This window comes from Bos taurus, chromosome 6 (assembly GCF_002263795.3).
Source record: "Bos taurus isolate L1 Dominette 01449 registration number 42190680 breed Hereford chromosome 6, ARS-UCD2.0, whole genome shotgun sequence".
Classification (NCBI taxonomy): Eukaryota; Metazoa; Chordata; class Mammalia; order Artiodactyla; family Bovidae; genus Bos; species Bos taurus.
In genome coordinates, this window is record NC_037333.1 from 17,156,167 (window position 1) to 17,168,944 (window position 12,778).

Consider the following 12,778-nt stretch of genomic DNA (forward strand, 5'->3'; position numbering starts at 1 on the left):
CCTGGCTTCAGTTGATCAAACGTACAGCCAATTGAAATGGAACTCAAGACCCCCACACACATCCTGTTCCTGCATGGTGAGTTTAGTGGAAATCTGGTTACATGAAAAATGGGGACTGCTCCCTGGCCAGCAGGTTTCTCCCCGAATCCCTCCACTTACCAGCAGGCCCATGGCCTGAGCCAGGAGGAAGCTGAACCATTTTTTAGTCCTTCCCAGAACCGCATCCTCAGAGGCTGCCAGCAGGTACGACAGCCCGAGTTACTGCCAGCTGCGAGTGGGTCATTTCTGGGAATGCTGCTGTGGGGGTGGCTCTCAGGGTCCCTAAGTGGCACCCACTTGGTGTCCACAGGAGGTGTGGGTTTTATTGGCTATGATGTCAGAGCCGTCTTTACCTGCAGGGACCAGCCTGGGTGGCAACCAAGCTGGCTTTCTCGGAGTGTTTTCCAACCCCGGACAGAAAGGTGGCGGTTGAGCGGGTGCAGCTCTGACCGCTCCGGCTGAGGTGCCTCTTTGTCTGACGTGATTCCTGTGCCGGGGACGGAGACCACACGCTCATTTCACGGATGTCATGTACTGTCAGCTGTGGTCCACTCTGCATCCAAGATTTTATGAACTGGGCACTTGAGGGAGGCCACGTGGTGTACTGGTAATGAACATGGTCTCTAGAGCCAGGCGTCCTGCATCTGAACCTGGCTTTGCCACTGGCCGGCTCTGGGCCTCTGGGAAAGTTATTTACCTTCTCTGTACTTCATTTTCCTCCTCCGGAAGAGGCAGATAATGGCGTCTATAAAGTACTGTACTTGGCTAAGTGTGATTTGCTGTAATTATTGTGTGCTACATGGGTAGGGTGGTCTGATGGTAGGTTTTCCAGTTTGGGAAAGTACTGTGGGCTTCCTCCTGTGTGGGTGCTGACTATAGACAGGAGAGTTGTCTTCTCAAATCCATCCTTGATATTTTGTACCCACCACCCCGCCCTTGCTTCCAGTACCTGCTCATTCCATCTTTTACCTTTGCTCCCTGCTGGGGATGTGTAGCTGGAATCAGTAGATGAAAGTCTGTGGCCTGACTTGGCCATATGCTGCTATGTGAGCTTAGACAAGGTACTGAACCCCTCTCTGAGCAGGCATGGAGGATTTGGGACAACTTGAGGCTGCCAGGTATCTTGTACAGGTGGAATAATTGTGCATTCTGTTTTCCCGAGATGATCGAGGAAGGAACACTTGTTGGGACTATCTGGTGGTTCTCTGGAAGCTAAGACTTACCTGATTGTCCCTTTGAATGAAAAAGAATCCGCGCCCCCCATACAGGGAGATGTGTGCTGGGAAAAGCACAGGGCAGGGTGGGGAAGGATCCAGAACACTGGGGTCCACTGGTGCTGTACCGGCTGCGCAGGACCCAGCAGAGTACCAGCCAAAAAAGATGGAGTTTCCCTCCTGCTTGGTCTCGTGGTACTGAGTGCAGTAGGGGTTTCTGTTCCTGCTGTCTTCGCAGTGACCCTGTATTCCTGGAGTTGTGCAGCGAGCAGAGCCGTCTTATTTTAAGTGCTGACAGTAGCCACGACGTGAATACCCATCCCTGTTGACCTCTGATTCTCAGCTTCCTGTCTTGGCAAATAAAAATCTTGGCCAAAAATCTTGGCCCAAATGAACTTGTGATTTCTTTCAGCTTTAATATGATACAAAGGGATACAGATACACACTCCCTATTCTTATCACCTGGTTCTTCTTCGTAGTGCTTGATGCAGTCTTTTTAGATTTTGCTTTGGGTTTTTTGTTCTGTTTTTTACATACTTCTTTTGTGTCTCCAACACCTGCATCCCCATTTTGAGGCACCTAGAAAGGATGCTGCCGTGTACAAGGACAGCAGCACCAGATCTCATCTGGCACATTTTAGGTGTTAACGAATATACGCGTATGCCCACATAGACACCTGTAACCAGGCATTATAATATAGTTTCATAAATTTGTCTGTAGAAACTGAGCGGTCAATTATTCTTTCTTTCCTCACTTACTCTCCTCCCCAGTATACAGCACATTGTTATTTGAAGATTCAAAGACTAGAATTAAGAATGGTTATATAGGGAGTTTGGGATTGGCATGTGTACACTGCTGTATTTAAAATGCATAATCAACAAGGACCTACTGTATAGCACAGGGAACTCTGCTCAGTATTATGTAATGACCTAAATGGGAAAAGAATTTGTAAAAGAACAGATACATGTATATGTGTAACTGAATCACTTTGCTGCACACCTGAAACTGAGACATTACTCATCAACTATGCTCCAATATAAAATTTAAAAATTAAAAAAAAAAAACCCAAGGGCAGATGGGGAATCAATGGTTATATTTTCTGTCTTAAAACTTGCACAAAGTAGCGGTGCCCAGGTTCTCATCTTGTGTGAGCAGGTAGTATCAAGGGACAGTAACTCCTGACGTCAGAGGAAGCCCACAGTTCAGGGCTGAGGACACTTGACTGGGAAGGTGCTGTGCCGAGCGTCTGTGGTGTCGGTTGGATCCTTTTATATACACAGCGGAGGTGGTCAGCAGGAGGCAGACTCTAAACCTTAGAATTGTGCTCGCTCATATTATTGAGATTTCATATTGCTTTTATTATTTGGCCACAAAAATGGACATAATCCTTGTTGGCTTTAACACACCTACTAGTACTGCTTTCGCTATCCATCTTGCAAAGTATAAGACAAGGCCAGAGCTTAAATTAAAATCCTCAGCTTCTTATCTCCTTCCCACAGGAAAGCAAATCTGTGTTGAAAACCGTAAAATTAAGAGGAGAGCAAGGATAGCATAATTTAGCAAAAATTCATGGCACCAGATTCTGAGCTATATGACTGGAGGGATAGGTCAGACATTAAGAAGATGCTGCCTGCTAATGCAAGTTCCTTAAGGTGGTGCTCTGAAAATAAGAAAGGCACGTAAAATGTGCGTGTGTGTATAATATATATATATATATATATTTGCAGAAGATTTCTGTAATGCTTTACTCCTTTTAACTACCCTAAGAAAATATCTTTGTAGATCATTTAAATTATGCTTCTTATGAGACTTCTGAAAGGGAACTCGAAACAGTTATTCTCAAGTAGAGTTGAAATGCATTCATTTTAGCATTTGAGTGTTGAGATTTTTGCTTCCATATTTAAAGGGGTTTATAATAATAACATCCTTACACCCACCCACCCCTCACTTCCTCTAGCACTCTAAATTCCTTATATTTGAGAAGCTCGTTCTGTGTACTTGGCACCCTGTATCATTAACACTTGAAAAGCATGGAAACTTTTTTTTTTAACCTTTTACACATTTATATGCATAGATGTCTGTGCAGAGGTGTGTAGAGAAAGGCGTGTGGCTTTGATAATGGTGCTCTACTTAATAAACGCCAAGGGCTATAGGAGCTGTGCGAGCTCTGCTGTTAGAGGGGAGCTGGTAATTATAAAATAGGGGGAAATCTAGCAAGGAGAGCATATCATTGTCTAAAAAAGTGTGATTTTCCCCCCCCTCGCTTTTTTTTAGTTCATAAGTTTCTTTGGGTGGAGGTTGTAATGATAGGGTGTAAAGAATTACTAACCATAGAGAGAATTAAGAGTTACTAGGATAATTACTCCTGATTTTCCTGAGGATGGTTCTTTCTGTTGGAACCACGTACTTCTTATACCTAATTTGTAAAACAACAACAACAAAAAGTGACAGAATCAGTGTATGGAGTGGGTGCAGCCATCACACACAGGTGTGTCATGGGTTCTCAGCCATTCAGATTTGTCCCTACGCTTTAAGCAGTTTACACTGTGCATTTTTCAGGGACTTACACAAAAGATGTTAATAATACATTCTTTTCTGGAGAAAGTGATTTCACATGTATTTTAGTCTGTAGAATAGTAACAGCCTATTTAAACTAGCATGGTGAAGGCATGTTTGAACTAGTGATTTAGAGAATATTTAGAATTCATTAGAGTTCCTTTTAAATTCATGAGTTACTTATTATTATATTTCTAAATAGATATTTTTCTGAGACAGCCTAAATTAGGAGATGAGTTTAAAATCAGAAACATATTGTGCATATAATTGTATTGAATTGTGTGTGTGGGGTAGTTTCTTTTAAAACAGTCCTCTAATTAGGTTAAACTGCCTGAGTCTTGTTTGTATTACTGATTTGCTTAGTAAGCACTTTATTGAGGGGGCAGTATGCATGGGAGATTCAGCTTTAACCAAACAACAGAATTCCAGATTTCAAATTGAATTCCAAATGAATAACCTGAGCCTTTAATAAGTGTTGCTATTATGTAGTCTTAGAATTTCAAATTAAATAGTATAATTTATTTTTAAACAAATAAGAGACATAAATATGTTAAATATAAATGTCAACAATTTGAAGTGTTCTTATAAGCTATACTTCACATTATGCAGTTAAACCCAAGATTAGAAACTCCGTTTTATCTGTTAATACTTTTGGAACCTAGAGGAACTGAAGATGAGCTAAGCAGCTCTAAGGCATAATAAATGATGGTCATGTTTGATTGGCGAAACTATAGAACATGAAAAAATGGTATAATTTGGTTCTTAAGGATGTACAATTCTGTTTGTGTGTGCATGCTCAGTCGTGTCCAACTCTTTGCAACCCCGTGGACCCGCCAGACTCCTCTGTCTGTGGGATTCTTCAGGCAAGAATACTGGGGCTGGTTACCATTTCCTCCTCTAGGGGATCTTCTCGACCCAGGGATCGAACCCACATCTCTTGTATCTCCTGCATTGGCAGGCGGGTTCTTCACTAGCTGAGCCAGATTTACTACTCTACAACTCTAGGATTATGAATTTTATAAACTAAGATGATGTCATTACAGCAAATTTATATATACGAGGTTGTTTAAAAAGTTGCCTTTCAAGTTGGAATATTTATTCATTTATCTAGTCATAATGTTTATTGAATGCCCATTTTATGCCAAACATATGTAATGAATAGAGTTACTAAAACATTCATAACTTTTGCTCCAGAAACTGTTTGTTGACTTTAAGCTAAGGAGATAATCCAAAAGGGGTGTAAATATGTATGTATAGAAAATTGATGTCATGGAATAATAGTGACCAATCTAAATCTCCAAAGGGGCCTTGGTTAAATAACTGATCGTTTTCTTGGTGGGATATTCATGTACTCAAGGCGTATTTAACATGAGAAAATCCTGAAAATCTTAAGTGGGTAGAGCAGATGATTTCAGTTGTTTAGGTCTGGAGATAATTCTTGGTTGACTTTTGAGGAGAGAGGAGACAGGAGCTGGGAGTCTGTCTTAACTGTTGTCCTTGTGGTTACTTTGCAGTCAAATAAAGTGCCCGTGGTGCAGCCATCCCACGCGGTCCATCCTCTCACCCCTCTCATCACGTACAGCGACGAGCACTTTTCTCCAGGATCACACCCGTCACACATCCCATCAGATGTCAACTCCAAACAAGGTGAGAGCCTTGCTGCCCAGGCCTCTTTGGAGAAGGAAGAGCCTCGTCTCACCAGTCTGAGTGAGCTCACCGGTGCCTCTGCTCATGTCGTAACACATGTGTAGGAGATAAGAGTAATGTATTTGATAGCAATTTTTAAATAAGCATACAAGAATTTGTTGTTGGCCTTTTCTTTTTCGGGATTAAAAAAAAATAGTGAAGGGTCATTTTCACCGTGACAGCTCTGAAGATCTATGATCACAATATAAACCGATATGTTGTGAAAATACATTACAAATTCAGTCCTCAGCGCCCCCTGGCATATTCATTTATTTCAGCATGTACTACGTGTTGATGATAGTACTGAAAAAAAAGTTAGAAAAGGGACCAAGTAGGAGGTGTTTTTCTTCAAATGTTATATTTTTGAGGCTTGTGATTTCCTTTGGTTTCAGTAATATCCCTGTTGTGTTTTCTTTTCTTTTGGTTGTTTCTCAACAAAAATTATATTTAAAGTACAAAGGGTTTCCCAGGTGGCGCTCGTGGTAAAGAATCCACCCGCCAATGCAGGAGACCTAAGAGACACAGGTTTGATCCCTGGGTCAGGAAGATCCCCTGGAGGAGGGCATGGCAACCCACTCCAGTATTCTTGCCTGGAGAATCCCATGGACAGAGGAGCCTGGCGGCTACAGTCCATAGGGTCACAAAGAGTCGGACACGGCTGAAACGACTTAAAACACACACACATAAAGTGCAAAACCATTTCTGTCTAAAGTCAAAACAGACTAAGTGTTGGTCGCTCAGCTGTGTCCAACTCTTCGTTACACCATGGACTATAGCCCACCAGACCCCTCTGTCCATAGGATTTTCCAGGCAGAAATACTAGAGTGGGTCTGCATTCAAAGCAACATGAACCTTATTTTGCTTCTCTACACTGTTACCAAGTTCTGCTTCTGTATCGTTTACAGAGAAACATACATCATAAGAAGTCTCAAAAATCAAAATGCCTGTTTGTAACCTGAGGCGTGAGGGTTGGTTTGGTTGTCGGACGGACACAAAGCACAGGTTCTCGCAGCCTCCTGGTCCCAGCATCCTCAGGAAGACCTTGAGAGAGGGGCAGTGTGTTCACAGGGGAGCCCTTGCTCTCTTCATGCACATACATACTTGGACCTCAGCAGAATCTTGAGGTGTTCAAAATGAAAGATCCTGTAAAGCCATGTGAAGGCAGAGAATGTAAAGGGTAAAGGGGTCAAACATGCCTTCTCCAGCACTTCTCCCTTTTGTCCAGCCCTATCTTTGATGGATCGTGAACAACAGTATTTAGTAAATGTGTTAAAATAACAGTGAAGTTCAGAGGTTGAGTGTTTTTCTCACCTCTCTGAACACTTTTAGGTTAAATATATATCATCTTCATTTCCCACTTTTATTAAAAAGATGACTCTTTGACAATTTAGTAGGACTTTGCTTGCTTGCAGCCCCAGTAGATCTTCTTAGAGAAGGCAAGAATCATTGTGGTGGATGTTTCTGGGTTTGTCTCTGTTTTATTCTCATTTCCAGCCCTTTCTCTCCCATACTTCCTTTTGTAAAGGACCTCCAAATAATCAGAAACAACAGAGGCAGATCTGTGAATATGTAGTGAGAAAGGAAACTTAAGACAAGTGTCTTAGGAAGAAAGCTGAGTTTGAGAGGAAAGCTCGAGAATGTGACCTTGGGTGTGGCAAGTTTGAGGTCCCTTTGGGATGTCTGAAGGGAAATGTGCAGGTCACAGTCCCAGCGCAGGGCCTAAGCTAGAGATGCATGTCTGGGGACCATAAAGATGCGGATGACAGTTAAAGATAGGTGTAAAAGCCCCAGACAAGCTATTATCAAAAAGAATCCAAGAGTATATTTTATTTAGTTTTAAACTATTTCTTTACATAACAATTACATAGTATTTACCTTATCCCAGTCCCCGTTCAGAGCACTTTGAAATGAACTTACTTAAAAGAATAACATTATAAAAAATTTTAAAAGAGTAACACACGATAGTTCAGTAGTTTTTCTCTCACAAATTCTAGGAGAGTTTAGTTTTTAAAACAGAAATTTTTCTAACTGGCTACCAATTACAATTGCATTTTCTCTTCTGTTTCCATATCGTACTGCTACCCTACCTTGTTTTACCTTAATAATTGTAATTTATCATTACTCCTCAAACCTTTTCTTTTAAACAAACTTTTCAGAACTAGAGAAGGGACTGGGGGCATGACCAGAAACTGCTTGCAATTTCTTTGAAATATTTTGTGCTAAAAATCTGTGATTTTTGCATTCTACTCTATGATACTGTTTGCTTTTGTTGTAATATAAAAATCCTGTTTTTAATTACTTTTTTGTCATAGACTTAATGTATCCCATCACTGTGTAGGTAGGGGGATATAAAACCTTGGTTTAAGAATCAATTTACATGATCTTGAGTTTGTATCATTCCACTTGGGTACAATCATCACCAAAAAATAAGTATGAAGGAGAAAAGTCTAACACTTACTGGGTCTCTCGGCTTTACTCTTCTCTCCCCTGCCTGCCTTTTGGTTCTATCATGTACAGCTGGTTACAGCATGGTGGTACTAAGCTGCTGATTTCAAAGTTCCTGGGAGGCTGGTTAGCTTTATCCCCTGAAATAAAAAAAAAAGAAACTCATGTTCATACTCTAACTCTAGTTGGGCTTATTCAATAAATACAAACAGTTTGTCAGCAGAACACATTCTTATTTTTAAGAAAATAGCTTTAGGTTAATTTCCTGTTAGGAATCACACTAGTTTTTACACACGTGTGTTAGGGTAGGGTGGTGGGTGCAGGTGTAGGTGTAAGAAGAAGAAAGGAAGCTAATATCCATCATTTTGTTCCTCTCATTGTGTCTGATAAAAATGTTAAGAGGAAGAGCTTTTAGGAAATACTGGGTTTATGTACCTGTTTATGTATTTGTGCCCTTGTAAATAACAGCAAACATGCAACACAGCACTTACCAGGCACTTTTCTTTATTATATATGAATGCATGTACTTCTCAGAACAACCTCTATTTCGTTTTTATTCTGATTCTGCAGAATAATAATTAAACAACTTCCTCAAGAACATACAGTTAGTGAGTGGCAGAACTACTGTATCCATGCAGTCTGACAGCAGAATCATTTTAGCTGTATTTATAAAAGTTAAAAAAATTTAAGGATGTATTGCATATAGCCTCCAGCATATATGCCGTGCTTAATCACTCAGTGGTTTCCATCTCTTTGTGACCCCATGGACCATAGCTCTCCAGACTCCTCTGTCTATGGGGATTCTCCAGGTAAGAATACTGAAATGGGTTGCCATGCCCTCCTCCAGGGGACCTTCCCAACCCAGGTTTCCCCCATTGCAGGCAGATTCTTTACCATCTGAGCCACCAGGGGATCCCATATAATAAGTGCTCAATAAATACTCGTTAAATAAATGCTGTGTGGCACAGGAGTTGGTAGAGAGGCACACACTTTTAGGAATCTTTGGAAACGGGATCTTAAGACAACAGTGAGCTATTTAGAAAACACAGATCCACTTTCTTCTGCTCGTGTAATGACCTAAGCCATACCGTGTGTGTGCGTGCAAATGGCTTATAGTACTGACCCGGCGTGGGTAATGTGTCCTTTTGTTTCACTTGTTCGTTTGTTTAGTCACTCAGAATTGTATTCAGAGCCTCCTCTGGGAGACAGCCATGGTTTGATACACAGATAAGGGAAAAAATGTTCTCTTTTTTCCCAGCAGTGTATAAGCTCATACAGGAAATCATTTGCACAAACTCACCGTAAAACATAATGAAGAACATCTTAAGTACCATGTTAAAAGTACAAATAAAATGTTGTAGATTCTAAGAAGAAAGACTTCTCACAGCAGTAAGAGAGAATAGTTCATGAGAGAAAGTTATCTGAAATATGAGTAGCATTTTAATAGAAACAGTCAAATTAAATACCCAGCATAGGAACTAGCATGTAGCAGGTGCTAAGTAAATGGCAGTTCCCTTGTTTGTTTTTAAGCAGTAAAATCAAATCCAAATACGAAAAAAAATTGTGTTTTTTGTTCTGTCAAGTTATTCCTACACCAGATCACAAATGCACTGTTGTCAGTGTGCTTAAAAACACAGATAGTGTGGAGAGCATGTTTCAAGCTCCTCTGCTCAGAGACATGTGACTGAAAGCAGTTTGTTTCTCTGCATCCCAGAGATAAGATCCCAGGACAAGTCATATTTTTTAGGCACCTAAACAGTCACTTCATCTCCCTAACAAAGGGGTTAAAGTAGACCATTCACACAGTTCAGCCTCTAATTACGATTTCCAAGTTCAAGTTTCCACAAAGTTCCCAATGTTCTTCTGTGTTGGTCAGGTTTTTCTTTTCAAGACTGAACAACCCCCCTGCAGAACGAGAGCTGTGGAGAATCTGGAGATGAGGGAGGCAGCAAGTTGGAGAGACTGCCCTATGATTCTGCTATGTGCCCCCTGGTGCCCCTGCCTCCCCAGGCCCAAGTTAAAACAAATCCCAAGGGCTCCTCTTGTGATCAAAAGAAGCAGTATTGACAGCTTTTTTATAAAGGGAGTTTATGGTAACTCTGCTAAAGTGAACTCCCAGCTTCCATAAAAACAGTTGCCAGGGGCTCTGCTTCAGTGAGAGAGAGTAGATCCACAGAACTGCCTTAGGTCCTATTGTAGGCAATGCTTTTGGTGCATTGATGATATAAAGGAATTTAAAAAAATACTCATTAAATTTGAAAGTGATAAGAGATGAAAAAAGAAGATTTTAGACTCCTTTTAAAAACAGCAAAACCTGAGATGATCTCATGTAAACTCCGTCAAAAGAGATTAAAGACCTTTCTCCTTCCTAGCTACTTCTTCTAAGAGTTAAAGAATAGTTTGTCCTAACTTCAAAGTCAAATTAACATCAACTTTGAAGACAACACTTCTTAACCCATTCCCATATGCTCAAGGCCTTCAATGTCTTTTAATATCCAATTGAAATTCACAGACATTTTGAATAGTAGAAAAGCAGAATACATAAAGAACATCTGTATACTCACCTGATTTTGCATATGAGGCAATATAATTATAGCCACTGAATGTATATTCGGGTTGTTAAACCTGGGGATATATGTTTATACAGGATAATGCTCTTTTAAAGCCAGATTAACTGTGTAAAGAAACTCCTGTGGCTGTCTTCTGTTCAGAATCACTTTCCCCCAGATATGAACATAACGTTTTGTTTTGCTTTTTTACGTATTCACCGTACCCCTTCTTTCCAGTACTCAAGGTAAGATGTAGACAGAGATGTCAAATGGGACTAGGATTAGGCGTGTTCTCTGGGTGGTTTCACAGCAGCAGGGTAGTGTGCTCCAGGGAGTGTGAGCTTGAGAAACAGTGTGGCACACTCGTTGTCTGTGGAGTACAGCTGATCCAGACCGGCCTGACCTCAGAGCCCAGGGGACTCAACCCAGTGAAGAGCCCCGGTTGGAGCTGCAGTGCCAGAGATCAGATGAATCATATCACGTGCGACCATTATGGGGCTGCAGATTATTTCCAATTAATCTTTGATCCTCTGAGGTATCACATTTCCCAAATCTATGTGCCCATAAGGGAGCCAGTGAAGATCTGAAACGAGCGATTTACCTAATCCTTGAACACCATGGCAGGCCTTCTGCTTATGAAGTGCTGTCATTCTACACAAAAACAGTTGTCTACCATTTTCCTGACCAGTGTGAAATGATGAGCGCAAGCTTAAGTAGTTTTACAGTCTCGTTTTGATGCCGTTTTACTCACAGTATATTTACTGTTTTAGGAGCCCCTCAAGAGGTACCACCTTCAGACGTGTTTTCTCAGATGCTGAAATCTTGAGTAAAGATAACAAACTGACTTCTGTTAAATCACAAAAATAAATATTGTCTCATTCTCCACCTTAAGTTCTAATGACATAATGCATTTTCTTGCCTTTCTATTTCTCTCAGAAATCGAATGTCCTGTGAATCTTCCTCTCCATTGTTCTTTTTAATAGGCATGTCCAGACATCCTCCAGCTCCCGAGATCCCTACGTTTTATCCCCTGTCTCCGGGTGGTGTTGGACAGATTACCCCACCTCTTGGCTGGTAAGATCCTTCTTGCAACCTGCAGCCAGGCGTCTGAACATACATCTTCTACTCCCCGTTTATGGAAATTAGCTTTATGAATAATAACACTTGTGGAGTTGAAGAAACTTCAACACATGAGGTGCTAACTTTATTTCATTTCAATTTAAAAGATTAAAAGACATACAGACTTTGAAATGGACTGAGTCCGTTTGCTAATATGTGTAGAAAATGACTGTGTAGCATTCGCTTTGAAGCTTATAGTTTTATGGATTCAGTTTGTGGCTCTGGGCATTTACTATGCCTGTACAAAGTGTTCACTGTGGTCTTTCTTTTCTAGTTCTTTATGAACAACTTATATTTTTGAAGCACAACCTTAGATATATTGAATATCGATCTTTGCTTATAAATGGGCAGGTGACGTAAATGGCAAATAACTGTACAAATGCAAAAGCATCTTGTGAACTTTAATAAAGTAAGCACCAGTTTGAGTTCAGAGGAGTGAAAAACAGACAAATGGACTTTATCGTTTCAGAATCCAAATGTTCCCTATTTTGTTGTTTCTGAAAGATCCATACCACTGTTTTCAGGTTTTTTATAATTATAAAGGTAAAGAAAAAGAAATGTATTTAGGGAAGAAACAATCACTTCATACAGTGGAGCCTATTTTTATCATTTTATTGTTAGTTAGCACATAGCTTTCCCTGCCCTCACTCCCATTCCTCTCGCCCCACTGCTCACTCCATGGACAAAGGGCTGCACCTTCAGCAAACATTTTCTCTCCTTTCCTTCCTGACTCTGTGTCCTTACAGACCCCTGGAGAAAGCCCCAGTCTCCCTCCCTCACATCCTGACATTATCTCTTCTTCATAAGGAGGGCTTATCCTGTCATGGATATTCCAGCTTTCTCTCTTCTCTTTAGCATTAACTCTCGCAGTCAATAACTCTGTTTGAATTTAATTGATTATGCAAACACTTCCAAACCTACATCAATTATTCTGTCTGAACTTAGCTACTTAAGGGCAATAATCCTGGGCTGAGTTCCATCAGTGGCATCTGGAAATAAAGACTGTGTAAATGAAAAATGTGACATGTAGGAAAAACAGAGGGAGAGATGGAATTCTCAGAGCAGAGAGAAAATAACTCCAATGAATTGATCTTTTATTTCTTGCCTGCAGCATGGGTGTAAGGGTGGGAGGTGGGGTGCAGGGTTTTCAAAAATGTGTTCATTTTTATA

General features: G+C 40.7%; 1 protein-coding gene across 8 annotated transcripts in view; it reads left to right on the top strand.

Annotated features, from left to right (window-relative positions):
• The window catches only part of LEF1 (lymphoid enhancer binding factor 1), a 117,293-nt gene that overhangs the window by 72,783 nt on the left and 31,732 nt on the right, over positions 1–12,778 (top strand). For all 8 annotated transcript variants that reach the window (XM_005207653.5, XM_005207654.5, XM_005207655.5 and 5 more), the window contains 2 exons: positions 5,324–5,456; positions 11,473–11,563. In XM_005207653.5, coding sequence (XP_005207710.1) covers positions 5,324–5,456; positions 11,473–11,563 — 224 coding nt within the window. The remainder of the gene's footprint in view (positions 1–5,323; positions 5,457–11,472; positions 11,564–12,778) is intronic.